The following is a 21,900-nucleotide window of genomic DNA, read 5'->3' as shown; positions in this document are numbered from 1 at the left end:
GATCACAGGAGCCAACCCAATGGGATTTAAAAGAAGATGTCCCTAGACACTTTTTATTGAAAAGAGGAAGTGAGGGGAAAGGGGGGGGGAAAGCAAGGGAGAGAAATGAATGACAGTAGAGGGGGTAGAGAGAGAAGATGGGAGGGGAGGGGAGGGGAGGGGGGATAGTAGAGGATAGGAAAGGCAGCAGAATACAACAGACACTAGTATGGCAATATGTAAAAACGTGGATGTGTAACCGATGTGATTCTGCAATCTGTATATGGGGTAAAAATGGGAGTTCATAACCCACTTGAATCAAATGTATGAAATATGATATGTCAAGAGCTTTGTAATGTTTTGAACAACTAATAATAATTAAAAAAAAAAAGGAGAAAACACCATGTGGAGGTATTGAATGGCTTCGCTCGGAACAGACCTGGGAAGTTCTCTCTCCTTTACAGACAGGGCAATGGGGCCTTGTGAGCTGAGCAGACTTCCAGGACCCCAGGGCCAGCCAGCCTGGCTTCCTGTCCTATGTCAAAGACTGAAACCTGCACAACTTCCCACCCTCCTCACACTGCTCAGCTTTCTGTGGCTCGGCCACGTGGGTGCCATTAGTCCAGTTGGTGGGATCTAAAACCCAAGGCAGCTCCTCCTCCTGGTCTCTGCTCAGAGGCCGCTTCTTCTGAACAGCCAAGACTCTATGAGGCACCCTCTCTGTGCTCCCAAGGGTCCTGCCCCCACCATAGCATGTCCTATACCCTCACAACACCTGTCAACTTGCTCCATGACACAGGAGTCTTATTTTGGTCACCACTGTATTCCCAAGTCCTACTTAAGAGCCCAGCCTTAGTAGATGCTCAGTTATCAGTTGCACAGCTAAATACATAAAAAGGGAGAGTAGGTGGGGGGAAAAAAAAGCAAAGCTTTACTGGTGAGATGACCCTGCCATTCATCATCCCTCACTTTTCCCTATTAACAGTTTCCAGATCCTTTCACTCCATCCTGCTCACTCATTTGTACTAAGTATGACAGGTTGGAGAAACAGAGTGGATTAGTGACTTCCCTAAGGTCACACAGCTCTTGCCAGGGCTGGATCGCAAATCCAGGTCTCACAGATGTATGAGCCCAGGTACTTTCTATTCCCAACTCCCTGGGCTCAAGAATGCAGCATCCTGACATCTTCTGGTGGCTGCTTTCACTTTCAGTCATTAGCACTGGTTAAGCACTCACTGTGTCCCAAGCACCTTGTCTGACTTAATCATCATGATATCATCCAAGAAAAGCACCATCCTGAGTCTCACACTTCAGACCTGAGCAGTTAAACTCAGAGAAGTTGACAGTCATGACTTCTACACTTTCTAGACAAGATGGAAAGGCAAGTGCCAGCATCCAGTGGGAACAGACCCATCTCCCAAGACCCTGGTCCCTCTCCGTTGGAGTGAGGCAGCGGGAAGGGATTTCACTTGGAATAAAGAAATCTCACAGCCGACGGGATGGAAATGTGGAGCCAAGGGAAGCACCAGGACCAGCACTGCCCTGGGACAAGCTTCTCAACACCTGGGGGCCCTGGAAGGGGCAGAGACACTTCTAGTTTATTTTCTAGCTGATCCAGTAGCATCCTTAGAGCTATTGCGGGTGTCTGCCCTGGGACAGCCCCTGGCACAGTGAGACTACGGGGGGCCATCGGAGGGTGGGCCTGAGGTCAGATCCTGATTCTACTGCTCACAGTTGAGTCATCCAGAGTGACCACGATGCCCCGGTCCTCAAACCTGGCCTCCCTGGTGGGAAAGACAGGGACGCTCGCAGCACTCCACTCCCAGCATTTGGTGATACTCAGGAACAGTGGTGGCTGCTGTCATTAGAAGGGCTGCTTAGCCGTTCCTCAAGAGGGTGGGGTGCGGGCCGCAGAACAGCAGAGCTAGCCACTGGGCATAGAGAGAAAAATGGGGGTCTGGAGCCCTAAGCCTCAAGGCTGGTCCTCCAAACACAGGGAAGGCAGAGGCTGCACAATGCACAGCCTGGTGCACAAGGTGGAGTGGCAGGAGACCCCATGTGCCAGTGAGCCATGGCCCCCAGGGGAGGGGACAAGGCACCAAGATGGCTCTGCTCAGTCCGTGCCAGGAACAGAGAAGTCTGGGACAAAGGCAGGTTTAATCCACTGGGTCTCCATGCCTCAGCCTCTTCCCCTTCCCTCGGCCTCCCTCCCCCAACCTCCAGGGCCTCTGGTCCTTTCTCCAGGACACCCTGGCACTGCCAGGGGATGGGGAGGGGACTCCCTACTCCGTGGTTTGTGCCCGAAGCAGAAACCTCGTCATTCCAGGGCCACAGAGCACACAGCCAGCCTGGAGTCTGGTGAAGCGCTGGGCCTGGGTGTTTTTCCTGGGTGCTTCCCCACGTGCCCTGGCACCAGCAAGAGAGGATTCCTGTCCCCTGACTCCCGCTGCTCTGGGCTGGTCCACAGAGGCCTGAGGGAGGGGAGGGCATTCCTGTTCAGTGAGCTCTCTGCCCTCCTGTGGCAGGGAAGGTTTCTGGCCACGGGGGTCTGACCTCACCCTGGCCACTCCCTAGGTTCCAGAATCTTCTTTACTAATAGAAGGGGTGTACGTGCAAGGGGGAGGGGCTAGGCTGGGGTGAGCAGAATTTCTGGTACCTAAGGCAAGGCCTGGGGTCACCAGTCGTCACCAGCACTCACTTGGCCATCAACTCGGCCACCTCCCACGGGGAGACCCTGGCCATATTAGCGTCCCTGGGCTTCAGTTTTCTCATCTGCCAAACAGCCTGCAAACAGGGTCTAGTTGACTACTCATAGCTATTTAAGAAGCACTTTTACTAGAACAGAAAAGGGACCTATGGTGTCCCCTCTAGACATTGTTCCAGCTCCTCTGCTGTCACCTTCCTTTCTGCTCGCCCAGGAAGGTTTTCCTCCCCTGCCCTGGAAGCACCAATTTTCCCTCCAGCAGCCCAGGCAGCCGCTGCCAAGGGGCTAGAGGGTGGGCAAAGAGCCCAAGAGACACGTGCATAGGTCATATCTGCAGCCCTACCCGACTGGATAAGGGCCAAGGGTGGCTTTTTCCAAACTGCCTTCTCTAACCAGTGCCCCTTTCCTTCTACCTGCCAGGATCTGTGTTTCTATTTCTGTGTGTTGGAAGCCTGGAGGGGTAGGGGACACAGAGTAATTAATGATTGATTCTCAGGCACAGCTACCTGCAGGCCCCTGGACAGACTGTCAGCCATTTCCTGAGAGTGGGGACAGGGTGGAAATCCCTTAGGGCTGTGGTGAGCACTTCCGCCTTCTGCAGAATTGGGACGCTTCTTCTGCCACCAGCAGCTCCCCTGATTGGGGGTCCAAGGACACCCCACCCTACTGCAACCCCCACACCCAGCCCTGTGCCCATACTCCTTCCCTGGCCCTCCCCTTTCCAAGGACTCTCTAGCAGAGGCTCAGGGAGTTTTCAGAGAACTTGCCAGGCTTCAGGGAAAGGATTAAAGGAACCGAGTTGTACAGCAAAACGTTCGAGAAGTTTTAACTCTGCCCTGCTTGGAGTATTGTTGACTAATAATAATTAACTTTTGTACAGAGCTGTAGTTTTCAAAGGGCTCCACATCCAGAGCACTATTCATCTCACAACAAAGCCGTGAGGTAGTTCCCACCCTCCCCAGCCCCACCTGCACCCACAGGTGCAGAAGAGGACATTGAGGCCCAGAGAGAAGGAGTGGCTCTGTTTCACAGTCAGGGCAGGAACGCTGGCCTTCTGACTCGGAGTAAAGAGCTGCCAAATTCTCCCTAAATGACACACCTCAGTCCCAGGACGGGTTCACGTAGGGAAGGCAGCATAGCAGGTGAGAAGGAGGGATCCTTGCAGGTCTCCTCCAAGGCTGGAGTGAGAAAGTCCATGCAGGTCAAAGGGGACGAGGTGACCCCAGGATTCCTCCCCCAGTTACCGGGAAGTGAGGTGGAGAAGCCCAGGACTGCTGGAGTAGAAGAGGCCCAGTCAGCAGGCGACCCCACCTGCACCCTCACCTTCTATTCTGTTGAAACTGACCCCAAAGTTCCCCCTCCCCAGTTGTGATCAGCTATTATAACCAGCTCAACCTGGTTTGCCCAGGAGAGCCCCAGTTTTAGCACTGAAAATCTCACATCTAGGGAAGGCCCTTGGTTTCATCTAGGCAAATCAGAGAGAGTTTACCATTGTACCACAGGGCAGTGACTTCCAGCTGAACCCTGGGAAGAAAGGCCATTTTTTTTTTTTTGGATCAACAAATTTTACAATTTAAAAATCCACAGAATGTTATGCAAACTCAAACATTCACCGGGGTTAGGCAGTTACCTGGGATTCTCAGAAAGATAAATCCAAAAGAATATTCATCTTCACAAAGACACACTCAGATCTATGACCAGATTATTCTGGCAAGCCAGAGTTATTCTTTATTTTTTTTTCTCTACTTCTGCATTTTAACATTAACAACAAATTAAATTTTCTCAGAAAAACACTGAGTTAAAAAAAAATATTGCAACTGGCTTTAAACCACAGGTCACACAATTGATCATTTTGGCAGGAAGTCATTATGGGCATGGAGTCTGGGAGGAGGAGGAGGTGTTACTTTCAAAAAGTGAATTCTCCATTTCCCCTTGAACAGAGAGTCAGATGCAAATGTATTTTGAAATTTCCAATCAAGTCTTGAGAAGGCAGACTTGAGATTTTTTTAAACGTTCAAAGACAAACTCTGGTTAAAGACAATTTAAAAATATATATGTATTTCAAACCCTTCATTTTTGTAGGGAGGGGACTGGTGCCGGAGAGACAGAGTTGGGGTACCCAGTTGATGACACTCTGGCCTGGGTCCCAGGGGATCAGTACGTACCACAGAGCCCAGACCTGATTTCTAACTGTACTCAGGACACACAGCCAGTTGTGTTTGCCTCTGCATCAGGGATCACTGTGTTCCTACTGCTCATGGGTTCTGGGTCCTCTCTGCCGACTGTCTCCTGATCGTCTACAAGGACAGATGGGGTATGTGTGGGGTAAATGCAAGGCACGTGGGCGTGCTTTTCTTTGAGGACTAGATCTGCACAGTTGCAAGTTAAGTTTTCATTAAAGTGATTTTGTAAAACGAGTTCACCAATGGGACAGGAATGTTTTGATCATAACTTGCTGGGTTTGTCCTTTGAAAACTTTTGCCCCAAAGCAGAGGGAGGCAGGGGACTTGTTTTGCTGGAAATGAAAGAGCATTGGCAGAAGGGATGCCTGAGCCGAGACTAGGCACCTTCTAGTCCTTGGCTTGGTGGAACCACCAAGGTCTTCAGAACTGTCTGGACGAGGGCCTGTGAGACTCTCCCTTGGGTACTGCCACCCTAGTGGGGAGAGAGCTCCGGTAATGGTGACCAGAGTCTCCACTGGGCCTCCATCTCCTCTGGCTCCCCTCCAGTGACCCAGCAGGGATCCACATGGTAAGCCAGCCCACAGGGTCCCCGGGGCCTACACCGAGATTCATCTTCAATCTTTCTCTCCAAGGGGTCTGACCAGAGAGGTCGAGAATCCTAACCTTCAAAAGCCACCGAGAATTTTAAAGAACAATTCGGGAGAAACACTTAAAATAAAAAAGCACAGATTACGTTCACTGGGAGCCCTTTACAAAGGTGAAGGATCTCATTTAGAGACACACACATTCTTTTTCTTTTCACAAAATAAATTTATCCTAAACCAAGAAATGAGAAAGCCTGGGTAGGAGGAAGTAGTGGATTACTTTTTTTTTAAATTAAGAAAACTTGTGAGTGTTCACACACACAGGCCCCACACATACAGAGACGCCCCCTACACCCCTCAGTTTCTCTCCCCTTCACTCCCTTCCACCTCCCCCAGCATCTTATCCTCCATACCCCAGAGCAGTTCCTCGAGGCAGCATGGCTCCTCCACACCCACAGGGCTGTCCTACAGCTGTGATCCTGGTCCAGAGATCCCTGCTAAAAGCAGGGAGTGCCCAGCCAGCCCTGCTGGCCTGAGGGTGCTCCAGGACACTTGTCCTGCATACTCACAACTTTCCATGGACCCTGACTCCCTAAGAGAGAAGAACTACAAAGAAACAGGGGGCAGCTCTTGCCATTACTAAGCACCTCTCTTCCTCCCAAAGGACCCCTCCTCATCTACATCCAGACCCCCACATTGCAGAGGCTGTTGAGTCCTGCAACCAAGGACCTCGGTCAGCTCAGTCCTGCCCCTTTTAAGGCCCTTCCAGGAGGAGGTGAAATCTAGGCCCTCACTGTTCTTTCTCTAAACTCTTTCCCCAAGTTCAAAATCCTCATCCATCGAAAAAGGGGACAGGAGGTGTGCATGTGTTCAGGAAAAGAAAGGAGTTCCCTGGCATGGGTAATGGGACCATTCCTTAACTTCCCAAAGACAGGGTGTGGATCCTGCCTGTGTGGCCCATAGGGGATGGCTTCAGGGCTGTTCAGGAGTCTGACCTGGAAGAGGTGCATACCAGGGTGGGAAGGTGGGACCTTCTTGCCTATGGCCCTGTGAACAGGTTTCTAGGGAAAGAACTGGGCATGGAAAAAGTTCCCTCCAGACAAGGAAAGAAAGGAAGGACTGCTTCCCAGTGAACAGACTTGGGGGCGGGGGAGGGCCATAGGGTGTCACAGCCAGACCATGCCTCTGCCTCTGGTAGTCAGCGACCTGGGAGGCCCCAGAGGCCCTCACCCTAAGGCGCGAGGCCTCCATCTCCTACTCCTCCAGCATTTCCAGGCCTGCTGACTTGGGACTCAGCTGCCTGGCCCTCTTCCCTCCGCTGGAAACAGAAGCTCCAGCGAACGTTTCTAACTCCTGAGTCCACTCAGCCATGTCCCCCTTGCAAAATCCTCCCCTTCCCGCACCCCCCTGCACCCAGCCAGCCAATCCGCGGCCTGCAAGCCTCGCCAGACCCATCTCCCAGGGCCTCGGCGGGATAAAACCGGTTGGCGATGCCGGGTGGATGGGAACAAACTTCAAAACGAGGAGAGACACCGGGCCCAGGGCACCCTCGGGGGGCGGACCCAGGCAGTGAGGGCCTGTGGCCAGCTGGCCAGGTATGTCGCTCAGAGGTTAGGTGAGGGCTGGCTGGGAGAGAGTGGGGATGCGTGAAAGGAGAGGGCCCCAGGCCAACTAACAGCCCTTTCCGTCTCAAGTTAAACGGGATAGGACTGGGGCAGTGTGGGGAGAGGGTACCGAGGCTGGAATTGGGACTTCTTCGGGCATCTACAAACCCGCATCTTCCGGACAGGCATTTAGCTAGGCCAGGCTGAGGTGGGCTCCACTTCGTCCCCAAATCCTCTGACTCCTGGCACTCTAAGAAAGTCTAAGGTCCAGGGCCTGGGGAGGGGGGTGTTCTAAGCTTAAGGGCATCGAATCTTAAGTCCCTTCCCCTGGGTCTGTGCAGGGCAGCGGCTTGGCGGCGGGCGCGGCTGGGACCAGCGTGAAGGAAGCCCCGAGTGTTCGGCAGGCTGCAAGAGACTCCCTGGCCATGCCTCACAACTCCATCAGATCCGGTAAGGACGCGGCGCGGCTAGGACCCCAGAGCCCCCCGCGCCGCCGTGCGTCCGTGCGTGCGCTCGGGTCGGTGGGGCTCGGCAGCTTACGCTTGGGGCTTGCGGGACCCACCTGCGTGGGGACGCGGCTGGGGACGCCTCGGGCCTGGCTTACCGCTGGGGCCGCCTCACTGTTCTCGGGTCCCCTTTGGCCGGACTGAGCCGCCCTCCCCAGGCCTTGGTTTCCGCGGACAACACAGAGCGGTGAGGGGTTCTCTAGGGGGTCACGAGGGTTGTCCTTTGCGTCTCACGACCGTCTTGCATGGCCCACTAGGGTGGACCTCCTGCATGTTCTGAGGCCCTGATCCCCGCGGGTGCTGGACTTGAAGCTCCTAGCCCCCGACCTCTAATCCCTTCTCTCCGGGTGCTCGCAGTCCTTGGCCCATGACTCCCCTCGCAGGATCGGGGGTCCTTGGCATCTCTCAAGCCAAAGGGAAAGGAGACTGTGGCCGGAGGCCTGGAGCTGGTGGCGCACTCTGGAGCTCTGGGATGCTTTCCTGCCCTGCACGTAGCAGGCGGGGACCGGCGCGCGGGGCATTCGCTTGTTCGGACTAGGCTGCCCGCGGGTCTGAACCCCTGCGCCCGGAACCAGGGCCTTCAGAAGCGCTCGAGCTCCCTAGCCACGGTGCCTGCTCTCCCCGTTCTGGGCCGGGGCCGGGCGGGGTCTGTATCGGGCATGAGCCCCAGGGTCGGGGCTGTTGGGCGCGATGGGCATGGCCACCCAGACGCGCAGCCAGTGCAGACAGCGGGCGAAGGCGCGGCTGGACCTTCAGTGATGGATGGAGCCGGGCCAGCGGCGGGGAAGGCGATTTATGGGGCCAGGGCGCATCGCTATCGATTTGGGCCGGCGAAGTGAGAGGAAATCAATATTTCAGATGAATTCTCTGCGAATATGAAGTCCCGCTCGGCAAACGGGACATTTGTTATAATAAGGAGGGTCAGAAAGCGCGCCGCGCGCGGCTGAGATCTCTATTTAGCAGCGAGCGCCGCGGGACCCGGCTGTGCCGCACAGTCGCCGGTCTCAGGGCAGAGGCTCCGCGAGGAGGGGAGCCGGCAACCCCTGCGGCGCCGAAAGGTTTTTCACCCGGGTTCGCTCCGAAAAGGCAGACGAGTCAGCAGGATGCTCCCTCCCTGTCCCCTACTTCCTTTAGAAAGTGTGGCCCGACATCACGGCCGCCCCCTGCGGACGCGGGGCCGCTTTTGGGACCTGGGGTACCGACCTGACTGCCGATCCCGGGCGCCGCAGGTTTGGCAAGGCCGGGAGCCGGGCGGAACTGCCTGGCACCCCTTATCGGTCTGCTCCGGGGAGCCAAGCGCTCTCCTAGACCACTTTCTAAGGCCCATTAGTCTTTAGTCAAACCCGGGTACTGGGCGACGACGCCTCCCCCTTGGAATCTGGACGATGCTGGAAGGCCAAGCGCGCGGTACCGGGTGCCGGATCGATCCGAAGCCTGGTTGATCCTCGCCACTCGCTCGCCTTCGGGGTTCGGCCTTTCCCCTCGACCTTCCCCTGACCTTTCGGGCCGTGATGAGAGGAATGAGTACTCTGGACCTCGAATCTACCGGGCTGCTCGAGACCCTTCCCCTGTGACCCTTGCCAGAGAAATAACCCGATGTCACAAGCCCTGGGGCTGGCTTATTGTTTTTCCCTCCCTGCTTAATTTTCATTTTGTAGGCTCTCATTAGAATAAATGGGAACAAAAGAAGGAAAAACAAAAGGCACCATTTACTTTTACTTCATTTGTGATCAATAAAGCCGAGTCCCCAAAATGGACACTGCTTTCTCATAAGCTCAGATGCAAATTGCCTTTGCGTTTAGAGGAGGAGCTGTCTGCCCCTGACCTGGCCAGGTATTTTTCTCTTGGGGAGTCAAAGGGGCTTCTCCTAGCCACTTCCCAAAACAAATAAAGGAAGAAAAGCTATGAGGGAGAGAGAACAGAACTTTCTCCATTAATTTAATGCTAGAAGGAGAAGGAGAAGAAGAAAATCGACCAAAAACTGTCAAATGGTTCAAGGTTGTCCCCTCTGTTTCCTGAAGCTTCTCCGAAAACCTGAGCCCAAGACTTTCCTTCTTTCTGATCAGTTTACTTGACATTGTCCCAAATAGAGCTAAATTCATAAATTGATCCCGCTTGCTTTTATAAGTCCATCCTCTCTTAAGTTCCAGCAGCTTCCTAAATTCCCCTCAGGCACCTCCATTTGTGACTTCCTGGAGACTTTCCGTTTAAAATTTCCCCGGAGTAGACTGGGCGGGAGCATCGGCTTGTTTGGCTTTTCGTGAGAGCGAGGCCGAGCGCACCCTTTCCATAATCCCAGACGCCCCGAAAAGTTTCCTGCGCGCTTCCGCTTCGCAGGTCCCCGCGACTCACTCTGTACTCATCCTTGGCTAATCTTGCTTTGCTGAGATCATAGTATCTTCTATGACTTTCTTCTAAAGGGATCCTGCCAGTGGATTATTTTACCGTGCGCAGGTCAACATCCGCCGGGATTTTTGTTGCATCAGGGAACAAGATCTTCTAGAGCAAAAACCTTTAAAAAAATATTCAAAGGCTCATAAGAAACAATAAAGGCCACATAGATATTAAAATGTAAATAATACCATATCAATGAGGTGGAGAGTTTAGTAAAAGCAAGCAAACTGTCATTAAAAGTTAGGTTTGAAATAACTTGTCCCAGTCCTCTCTTCCTTTCCCAGAAAATAGATCATTCAGGCGGTAAAATGAGAAGTCAGATCAAGAGGGACTGATGCCTCTAAATTCCCCCACGGAGATCCAAAGCCCTGGACCACCTTCTTGGCTTTAGAATGGGGGAAAGAAATGGAAATACATTTGGGGAGAATTTATTTTTTTTTCCTGGAGTTTCTTGCCTGGGTTGGAAAAAAGGTCTTGAGAGGAGAGACAGTGTGGAGGACATAGAGGTATTGGGGTTCCCCTATTCATCTTTGTTTCAAGATGGTCTGCCCTCCTACTCTCTTCAATTCAAGTTAATTAGGAGATAATTTAGCTACCTTGTGAATTAGTTTTAAGATAAGTATCTTTTCAAGCTCTGTCACTTTAATTGCCCCACTGATTGATAAGAAGTAATTATTTCTAATTGACACTTTTTTGATGTCTATTGGAAGCATTTATTTGGGACTTTTTTGGGGGGTGGAAGGGAAGTTAATTAATTTTATCAGTCTTCACCCAAAAGTTCTTTGCCTGATTTTCCTAAAAGAGGACAAAGAAAGTGAAGAAAACACAAAAAAATCAATCTCATGGGATTTTAATTACTAAGATATATTTTGGTTCAAAGGCAGACACATAGTACAATATATCAAAACTCTCTATTTACAGCTCCACGTCTCCGGTTTTAAGGAGGTGCACATTTCACGGCATAGATGTTCCCACGGATAGATACACAAGCCCTTTATGTGCCCACTTCATCTTGAAGCAGGTTTCTCTGCTTTGTAATTAATTTTTTTGTGTGTGAAAAGCAAAATCAATAGAACTTGGTAGGCTCAGAAGAAATGAAATCATTTTTGTAAGAGCTAATTGTAGGAAAGATTTACCCATGATCATCCCCGTTCTGTAATTATTGATGGAGTTGGGTGTAAAGGTGAAACTTTACTTATGGTGTCATGCTGTCTCATACCTAAATCTTGGTGTAAACAGTTTAATCATTTACATCCTCCAGAACATTTTCCTGTTGGAGAGAGAGACAGGAAAGAATATAGAGAAAAAGAAGGATAGTGAAAGGGAGTCAATGGGGGAGGGGAGGAGAGAGAAGGAAGTGGCAGGGAGAAGAAAAGGAAGCACTTATTTCAGAAAGAAGGTTGCCAGGTGCACAGAACCTTTGTCATCAGTAGGAGAAGATTAAAATCCTGCTTCAAAACATATGCTTTTGAACACAAAATCTCTACCACAGCCCCTATGCCACCCCTAACCATCACTCCCAAACCCCACTTTTCTATGCATTAAAAAAAAGAGGAATCTTTGGAAGCCAGTTGATTAGGATATTGGGTGTTGGGCATCAAAGTTTTGACTTGGGGTCCATGGAAAAGAAAGAAAGAAAAAAAAAGTACACATCATGCTCTGAGAACTGATAAAAGGACTTGAGTGTTATTATTTTTATTTTATGATTAAAGCTTCAGTGATCCTCACCTCCAGTTACATGTGGAGTCTTTTCGTAGATAATGTGTGACTTACTGACATCAGGAAACATTCCCGCATTAATCCAAAGAGGAGGCACCCAGACTCCAGTGCCCTGAAAGGGGGGGAACACAATCTTGCAGATGAGATGCGCTCCTGTCAGGTTAATCTCAACCAGTGCCTTTTTCAATCGTTTATGTATAAAATCTTGTCTCCTTTCAATGATGCTTCTCCCAGATTTTGTGGAGTTGAAAGAATGAGGAAACATCTTAAATGAAAAAGAAATTTAAGGCATACAAACAGCAGATAATATCGCATACCAACCTCACTATTAGTGAAACTGAAAAAAAATATATAAATAATGCAAAAAAAAATCGGCAAGGGAGAGTTTAGTAATGGAAAATTCCCCTGCAATTAAATGAAACAGTAATTTAGTGAAGATATGCCTGAATGAATTAGCATTTATTAATTGGTTCTCATAAAAACAATTGTGTGTGTGTGTGTGTGTGTCCAGGAGGGGAGTGGGGGAAGTATGTATTTTTCATAGGAAAAGTTTCTCAAATTTTTCTATCAAATGATGTCATTATCACATTCCATTTTGTGAAAAATCCCAATTCTCTCACTGCTCAGAGAGCTTGGGGGTGAAGGGAGGAGCCCCTTCCCCAGCAGGAGGAATGAAGCTGATCCCTCTCTTCTCTTGGTACATTTCTAAACACAAAACCCAACCCGTGGGGAACACGCTGGCAGCATGTCATGCTTAAGAACATCCAAACCGGATCCCCAAAAGACTCCCAGGCACCTCACTCTGGCTGGGGGGCACTTCTGACTGAGGCAGGGAAGGCTGCTTTGTGGTTCTGGTCCCCCCAGAGGGCAGGAGCATCCTCTGGCTCCGGCAGGAACTCCAGTTTGTAATCTCAGCGAGGCGCTTGCTAGGGTTGACTGGCGCATGGATGTGTTTACTCTCTCTCGCCACAGTTGGTCTGTCTTCAGCTCACAGCATTTTAAAGCTGCTCTATTTATCAATCCAAGAGGTGCCGGGAGTTCTCAGTTGAGTTGAGCAGCTTTAAGCTCTGTGATTCCAAGTACAGAAGGAACCAAAAGATAAAAGAAGCAGTTTGGGTGGGGGGGGGGTGAAGAAAGCAAGATTTGAAAGTGCAGGGGGCGAGCCTTGATTCAAGATCACAGATTATCTCTGCTTTTGTTTCAGTTGAGACTTGGGGCAAAGCTGAGGCGCTGCCCCCAGCGGCCCCCACCCCCTTCAGAGATGAACCCCCTAGTGAAGTTCTGTGAAGGAAGGATTCTGTCTGAGTTCAAACTGGGACTCCTGAGCCAGGTTGTCTTGAGGAGGGAGCCAAAAGTTCTGCCTAGGAGAGGTGGGCAGTCATTACTGCCTCCAATGGGGTTTCTTAAGGGTCTAGATGATTTTCTTTGGGGGAGAAGTACAGAGAACTACAATCCAAGGGTCTCCTGGTTCCTACAGGCTCATGCTCCCAGGCCAATCCGAGTTCATGCAGTCGCCAGTCAGTGCCCTGGGATGAGGTCCCTTGAGCCAGGGCAGGGTAGACAGAGGCATCCACCCTCTTTATTTATCTGTAGTAATAACACTTTAAAGCAAATCTTTGGGGGTCAATAATTATTTTCTCAGGTCCAGAGTTAGGCTGACAGGCCCATCTGGGCTGCCAAAAGCCCCTCCAGACTCGTCCCTTGGCCAGATGGGGACATGATGAGCAATTATCTCTTAGACAAGCCACTGGCCAGAAAAACCTTTGTTTTAAACCCATAATTCATGTCACTGAGTCTGGGCTAGACCTCAAGTGGGGGGGTCCTTCCCCAGGAATGGGCCTCAATGGGAACCAGTGTCTCTTTTCCGAAGCATGTTCAAGACCAAGGGTCGGGAAGTTCAGGGGTCCCCCCAGGATACTTGGGTCCTTCTTCTGTGTTTACTCTTCATAGTTCCAAATGTCACAGGAGATGCCAGATATTTCTGGGCTCAGCATAGCCAACTTCAGAGCCCTCCGGATCTGCCTGTTCTAACTTTTCTATCCCAAGAAAGAGAGCTGAGCTCCCTGGCCTCAGTGAGCTTGCAGCAGATGGAGCCTGTGGTCATGGCCACGGAGGACCATTCCAGGTGTGGCCTGGCAGCAGACGTGTTCACCATGCCCTCTATTCACACACCCTGTCAGGCAGCCATGCTCCTGACAACCGATTAGGCTTGATGTTCAGAGAGGTCCACCTGCCTCCAGTGCTCTCTCCACCGGCCCCGCCCCTTCAGAGCCCTGCTCACCAGAGCTCCGTGCAGGGGTGAGCCGGGAGTGGACCATGCTTTCGACCTCACTGGAACCTCTGCCAGCACCTTCGGTAGGAGACCCTGTGCCTGTGCCAGCAGCGACCTCCAGGGCTTTCCTCTGTCAGATGCCTTTCTGGCAATTCCTTAAGGCATATTGCCTTTTCAGAATGGCTCTCAGTCATCCCGTCTGTGAAAGGGGAGAAGTGGTTGTGGCCTCTAAGCTGTCCTGGAAGTCTCTCTGAACAGGAAGGAGCAGACGTGCCACTGGAAAGGCAGCGGGAGGGCCTTCTCTTAGCAAATTGCCTCCAAGGCTACCCTGTGTCCACTGGGACCAGAAAAAGAAGTCATTCTTGGGTCCCCAGCAGTGGAAGTTCTGAAGGAAACCTGATTTCCTCCCTTGGCATCTCAAAGCCAAGGGCCTCCCTTCCTGCTCCATTTCGGGGACTGAGGAGTTGCTGTGTTGGAAATAGGCCCAGAGTTACCAGCAAGACCTGCCTCTCCACCAGGAGCAGCGCTCGGGCCCAGCCACAGACGGCACAGCCAGGCACGGGGCCGGCGCTGGGCAGCCTTTCTCCAAGTTCGGGTCCACTTCCTGGGCAGCCTCCTCAGGGCCCCTTTCCCTCAAGAGTTCAAGGCCAAGACCTCGCCCCTGTGCAGCTTCTGCAGAGATCCACTCTGTAGCCTTAGGCTGAAAGGGGTTTCGTTTCCCCGTTTTCCCCTGGACATAGCTGCCCAGGTCCCGGGCCCTGCGCAGTCCTCAGGGGAACGCCGCCTTTGGTTTAAGCCGAGTGACAGAAAAGAAAGAAGCTGTCCTGGCCTTCCTTTCTTCAGCTCTTTTCTTCCTCCTCCTTGCTCAGCCACCGTGGTCGCCGGTGCTGTCTCTTCCCTTGTGTTCCTAAGTGGCCTTGGCATGACCTGGGTAGTTAGTGCTAATTAGTCCACTGGGACAAATTGTCACTGTCAGACCAGCACAGCAGAAAGGTCCGGGAGCTGGCTGGTGATGCATCCGATGGGGAAATGGCTCCACCGTCTGCCATCGTTTGGGCAGCATCTGCGCGCACCCGGGCCATGTGTGTTGGGCTCTTGATCCTTTCAGGAGGACAGCAGAGCTTCGGTCCCGGGAATGAGCTCGGAGACCGCTGTGAGGTCTCAAGAGAGGGTGAGGGCTTTTGACATCACCATGAGCCGGCCTCCTGGTCCTGTTGGTCCTCCTCTGTTACTGACTGGACTTGCTGTCTTCTCCCTGTGTGACCTTATGCAGGTCAACTATCTCTTTGGGCTTGATTTCTTCACCTGTATTCAACACGGGGACGTTGCAGAGTTTCTAGGAAGTAATGCAAATAAAACCAGTGTCCTCACCTGGAGGCACATAGTGACCCCTTGAGGAAAGTTTTCTGCTTCCTAAGGGGTCACCAGGGAAGGTGGTCTCCTTGGAAGGTGGTCCCCAGGGAAGGTGGTCTCCAGGACATGCTCAACAAAGGTGACTCTAAACCCAACACTGAAATGTTGCATTTAGAATTTAGGAGAGAATTTCTAATATTCTACCGGTACCAGATAACAGGACCAGCAGGCAGGAGTGCTAGGGTTAAACAAGGGGACACGTGGTGGGCCAGCCAAGGTGCCTCGGCCACGGTCAGCTGTGACCACAGCCCCATCCAGAGGGGCTTATTTCATTTTATCAGGAAACCCAGTCACAGGGAAAGCACTGGGCTTTTGGCAGAAAGGGCTGACCATGAACTTTATGCTGGACTCCAGAATATCCTAGGAGCTTAGAAGAATCAGCCTTAAAGTAAAAAGCACTCCCCGCGGTTGGCAGAGGTGCTGTGTGCAGGAAGGCGGCCCCGAGCACTTGTCCTGACGCCCACCCTCTCTGCCTTACGCTTTCTGACTATGTAGCCATGATCCAGTTTCCCTAGGACACGAACCCTGGTTGTCCCTCAGAAGTCTCTGAGTGGCTGGACACCAGCCCCTGGCTTGAGTTCTGCTTGGCTGTCTTACTGAACACTGAGAGTCTTTCCTGAGCATCATCAAAACGGAGATGGTGGTAATAGGGGTGACTCTCTGGTACTTACTGGGACCCACTCAGTGATGAGCCATGTCTCTGAGATGAGAGAGAGGAGAGAAGTGACACTAGATGGAGCATTGTGGTGGGAAGTGACACCAGAGTCCAGCCAGGAGGCAGCGGTTCAGCTTTAACAGGCCTACAGATTGCCACCCACCATGTGCAGGGACCTGCCTGCAGTGGAGGCATTCGTGGCCAGGGTAGTGGAGGCCCATAACTGGGCGTCCATCAGGCAGAAGTGAGAGCACCTACCTCCTTGGGTCAGGGTGCAGGAGTCTTGAGATTCTCTGCCATGGCTCCCGTGGGGCCCAGAGAGGGAACCCCCAGGTGAATCAACTTGGGCAGCACAAGGAAGGAACACCAAGGGGCACAAAGGTCATTTATCTTGAGCACCACCACGTCTTCCCCACTAGCAGATAAAACTAGTGGCCTTCTGGAGTCCTGTGAATCCCTGGAGCACTCTGGTCCAGAAGGGCAGCCTGTGTATGCTCAGCTGTCCCCTGATGGTCTACACTGGGCTCCATCTGGGAGCAGCAGCCAGTTCAGAGCAAAGCTGTTGGTGCTGGTGCCAGGGAGACGTTTCTGCCCACTTCTGCTAACTCAAAACACTCACCATGCACTTCCCATGCTAACCTGTGCCTCCACAGGACCCTGCCTCCCAGCCCTCTCCCCCACAGTGAAACGGCTGTGGTCTGAGGCTCCCTTCCTCGGGGCTTGGCTGGGTCCTATCAGCTGGAAAGTGTCCATTGCCCAGGGACATCTGAAGCCCAGGGGTGCACTGTGCCCCCGCCCACGCCACTCTTCGTCCCCACCTCCCTGGCGGTCACTCTCTGTACCGTGCAATGTGACACAATGGTGCACACACCCCGGTTGCTTGCAGACTAGTTTTTCTGTGCTCCTCCCAGTTCCCACGTAGACGGTGCCCAAGGAGGCCAAGGAACCTGTCTTTCCTCTTTGGTGGAAGAGGAAGGGAAAGATTCAGAGGCTGGCCATAGGGATCACACATGGCTGGCTCTGAGCCCCCTACTCACCCCTCACGCTGGCCGGCCTGGAGCCCTTTGCTCTGTGTCTAGGGTACTCATTCTTCCTGTTCAGAAGGCTGCCTCCAGGTGGGCTGGCGTCACACTGGTCAAGCAAGGCTTGGCACGTCCCAGCCCTCCTCAGGCACCCAGCTCCACCGCCACTGACCCCTAAAGCCTCCAGGGGCCCTTGCACTGTGTCTGCAGGCAGCCACGCCATGCTTAGCGACTCTCACCTTTTAGACTTGAGCTTGTTGGATGCGCACCTGTAGCTTGCGTCCCTGCACACCCCGGGAACTCCATGGGGCTGGGTCACATCAAATAGTCCATCTGGCCTAGAGGTGGTCAAGGCCAGAGGGGACTCAGGGATGAGGCTATTGTTACATTGTACTGAGGAGGAAACTGAGGGCCAGAGAGACCCCCCTTAGGGCAGAGCAGGGACTCCCTCCCAGAACCAGGTCTCCCTCTGTGACCCTGTAGTGCCTCCAAGAGCCTGGCAAAGGTAGAATGAGAGCTGACCAAAGCCAAGGGAGTCCTGGCTGTGGCCTGTTCTGAGTGAGCAGGACCTGGGAGGATGAAAAGAAAGGGTCTCCCTCACCGGTGGATGGAGACTGGAGGACGAACACACACACACACACACACACACACACACGCACACACAGAACACGTCTCAGGCTCCTGCAGGGCAGGGTTGGCCTCGAGAGAGCCTGCCTCCTTAAAATTTGCAGCTTGGGTTTCTGGCTGTCTTCATTCCAGTCCTGCATACATGACACACACAGCACTGTTGCACAGATGCACACGTACAATACACACACACTGCTCACCTGCACACACATTAAACATAATGAACCATGTGTGTGCGTGCACATTGAACACTGTCCTAGGCCCAGGGGTGATAAACTGAAACGAAGGCCCGAGAAGCCCCTACTCTCATAGACGCCCAGACACTCAGCTCTGAAATCACGGGTGCAACTGAAGAGTTCCAGCTGAACCTGCAGTTGCTAGGAGGAAGAGGTGGTAGATGTGGTAGGGTAAGTGGGAGTCCCCTAGACACGAGGTGACTGACCTGTGACCTCCCTGGTCTTGCAACCTATGGTGCAAGGTCTGAATAAAGGAGCTCCAGTGTCCAGCCTTGCCCGTCATGCCCACCATGCCTGCTCTGCAGATCCAGTCCCTCGTTGATGTTTTGGACACAGGTGGTCACTGAGGTCCTGTTCAGACCTTTGGGTTCAGCATTCTGGTTTTCAGATTAGGTTCAAGGACAGTCAGTCATTGGGCAGCATCAGCCCCTACCATTACTCTGGGGTGCGTGCTGGTTCTTCCTCCTGGGTGGACAGTGGCAATAGCAGCAGGACCCATCCTCTCCAGAATTTAGCCTCTCAGGTCCCCTGAGGATGGACATCAAGGACGGGTGGCTGAGGGCTGTCTTGAGCAGGCTCTTCTGCTCAGGCCATGAGAATGTCCTCTCTAACATCTGCCTCACCCAGAATTTCCAGAAGCTCCACGCCAGGGGGACCCTCAGCTTTTGCCCCACAGCCTAACAAGCAGCACGCCCCAGCTCACATACTAAAACCTGAAGAAGAAACACAGAAGCCAACCATAGCTGCAGATTGTCCCAACACTTGCATGAACGTGTTCACAGCTATTGCACCAATATGCTGTCATCCTGGACCTCTTGCACATCCGAGCAGTCAGGGTCAGTGGAACTTCCATAAACCACTGATTCTCTCCCAGGGTGAGCAGAGATACCCATAGATAAAACCTAAAACACTAGCAGGAAAAAGTACTTTTATGGATAAAATACCTTCAAGTTCAAGGTGCACATTTTTCTATTTAGGAGCCACTACCCCATCTTCCCCTTAGGATCTGGGATCTGATTGATTAGCACATTACGGTTTTGCCATGTTGAGCTCCCTGTTCTGTAACACTCTGTGCAGAACACAGACCTTCCAGGTGCCCCATGTCCTGACCGGTGTCGGAATAGTGGTGTCAGCTTGAGGCTGGATTTGTCTGATGGCCACATAGTGATCGTGGCCCCTGATTATGTGAAATGCTGAGCTGGACCTGCCTCTCTCCCTCAGAAGGAATCCCCAGGATACCTTCACTCACCTTTGCTTTTCCTAACCAAGGCCCCCTTCATTCCAGGCACATGGTAGAGCAGGTGTGCCATGATCTTTTAAGGAACTCAGGTGCTTTGCTGGAGCACAGTCCATCTCAGAGTGCCCTGTGCAAATTCTCACCTTGACTCCTACCATCTCATTTACTCTATTCTTATGACACCCTCTCACCCAACTATGCATCCCCTGGCTGGGAAAACCCTGAGTTCTAACTCGGAATTGCTTCAAAGAGTGTAATTACTTGACCGTTCAATTCAGTAAGTAAATGTCTACTGGGCCCCTCCGTGGGGCAGGCGTGGCATTGGGCTTTGGGGTTACAGAGCTCAAGATCCATGGCCTCTGTCTTCATGTTGACATTCAAAAGAGAGAAAAGCAAACTGGACTTTTAGCCACAGTTGGAGAGAGAGCAGAAAGGCCTCAGTCTAGACAGATTAAAAATGCTGAGCAAGGGTGGAGGGAAGCGCTGGGCTGGGAGCCATCCCATGGGACCCCAGCAGAGATGCATGTGCCCTTGGGAAGGACAGCACTGGGGAGGTGGGCAGGGTCCAGACCTGCTGCCGGGGGCCCTTTACAAGAGAAGCCAGTCCTTGGTGTTGACTCTAAGCTGCTGTTAGAAAGTCTCAGGCCTTTCACTGACTTGTACTTGGAACTTCCATCCTGGCTTGACCTAAGGCTTTGGGGGTTGGAATTTTCATATTCTTTTTAGCTCTCTGCCAGAGCCACCTACCTCCTGGCTGTGCCCCCTGGGCTTGATAATGTTTTTTATTAAGTAGAACAGCTGTGGCAATAATCTGTGATAGCTAGATTATTCACATCATCAAAATGTTCCAGTTTCTGTCCTCTCCTGGCCCTGTTCCAGAGAAACTTCGCCTGGTGATTTTCCAAAATCATCTTAGATTCCTGTTTACACTTCCTCTTAATCCAATCATTAACAAACATTTGGGGGCCTACTGCTGGTGTCCAATCTGACTAGACTATCCCACCTCCCTGACCCCATTTCCCACCATTTCTGTGTGCAGACCCAGGTTCCAGCCAACTGGTCCTTGTTTTCAAAACACTCCCACCACTGGGCCTTTGCCCATCGAATGCCGGCAGCCTGCAAATGCTGATCATGCTCCACCTCTCCACCCTCAGCCCCCCTCAACCTTCAGTGGCCATCCCGTCTGACTTGCCATTCCCTGGCACTCAGTACCTGTAACAAACCAAGCTTGTCACTCGGCTTTTTCCAGTGACATCCTACCTCTAAGCCTAGATAGAACAACTTGTTCAGACCCAGCACCTTACATGAAATCCAATCTCGAGTGAGGACTATGAATGTCTGTGTTGATAATTTTCGCCTAATTCTCTAATAACGAGTTTTATTGTTTTACTGGTTGACCTAATTTGCACATTTGAGTTTTGTCTATAGTTTTCTCCATGTGAAGCGCACCTGATCCTTTCCTGTGATCTTGCTGTAATTACTCTTCTAGTTTCTTTACCATGAATGAAGAGCAGGGGGCTGAGGAAATGAGGAACACGGCTCTTTAGAGACGATGAGACAGCCATCAGGGCTGGAGCTGCCCCACCACGTCCCCTCCCTGGTCCTGGGGCATCTTTCTGGCACACGAGCCAGGTGCCACACAAGCCTCAATGCAGGGTAGCCAGGTGAGGCAGCAGCGTCCCACAGAAGCTGCACACGCACAGATTTGTGCAGCTGACCCTGTAGGGCACCTGCCTGGTGGACCCGGGCATCAACCTGGCAAGGTAGTTAGATAGACTTCAGGTGAGAGCACCTGCGAGGACCGAGGGTTGCAAGGTTCTTGTAAGTACCGAGTCGAGTATGGCTAAGACTCTAACCATGTTCCGTGCATAGTAGACAAATACTCGGTACTTACAAAATATCTGTTATGTGGAGGAACCTCCTTTCCTCCTCTGTCTCTTCCTCCCCTCTCTTCTTTGTTTTTCTTGGCTATAGAGAAGGGGTTTTTTTTTTTTTCAATTTCATCTCTAATCTAGCATCAGAAACCCCTAATACCTGTTAGTAAATGTAAGACCCTGGAAATCTGCATCCTTCACAAGCTCCTGTGGATGCTTTTGCAGGCTCTGTGATTTGAATATCTGGATTTGGATACGGTTTGTCCACCCAAGGTTCATGTGAACATAAGGGCATTGAGAGTTGGTAGAAACTGTAAGAGGTGGGGCCCTGTCATGGGAGAGGTTGGTCCTCCCGGGAACAGATTAGTTCCGTTGAGAGTGGTTTCTGATGAAGTGAGACCCAGGATTTTGTGGGTTGATACAGCATGAGCACCTCAGCAGAGATGGGAAGCCTGAATGTGGACTTTTCAGTCTCCAAAACCTTGAGTCAAAATAAGCCTCTTTTCCTGATTAGGTGCCCAGTTCTGAGTATTTTGTTTTAGTGACACTGAACAGACTTAGAAAAATCAACTTTTGAGAAACTGATCCAGAATCAGAGGCCCAGTGGAGGCCAGCTGGAGGCCTGTCCCCTGTGGAGACTCCCATGAAAGTTCACTAAGTACACAGCCCTTCTCCTTGGATAATGTCTCCTGCTTCCAGAGACTTCCATCTGGTCAAGGGCATGTTCAGATCTACCTGAGTGTAACCTTAGATTTGCTTCTAACTGGCTGTGCACAGCCTACTTACCCCTCCAAGATGCTGCTCTTGTCTATGAAGTGGGGCTCCCAGGGCTACCTCCCTTGTGGGCTGTTGTGACTCCCAGCCCTGCTGTAACCAAGGCCCCATGAAGGT

The 21,900-nt window shown here is 51.8% G+C and overlaps 1 protein-coding gene across 1 annotated transcript in view; it reads left to right on the top strand.

Moving 5' to 3' along the window:
• The first annotated feature begins 6,920 nt into the window (after positions 1–6,920).
• The window catches only part of Pax8 (paired box 8), a 53,577-nt gene continuing 38,597 nt past the window's right edge, over positions 6,921–21,900 (top strand). The window contains 2 exon segments of the mRNA XM_046462822.1: positions 6,921–7,045; positions 7,396–7,504. Coding sequence (XP_046318778.1) covers positions 6,941–7,045; positions 7,396–7,504 — 214 coding nt within the window. The 5' untranslated portion in view covers positions 6,921–6,940.

Source organism: Marmota monax, unplaced genomic scaffold (assembly GCF_021218885.2).
Source record: "Marmota monax isolate L192 unplaced genomic scaffold, Marmota_monax_Labrador192_F-V1.1 WCK01_AAM20220418_F8-fsc00245, whole genome shotgun sequence".
Taxonomy (NCBI): Eukaryota; Metazoa; Chordata; class Mammalia; order Rodentia; family Sciuridae; genus Marmota; species Marmota monax.
Note: the sequence above shows the minus strand (reverse complement) of the source record. Positions and strands in the feature narration are given on the sequence as shown.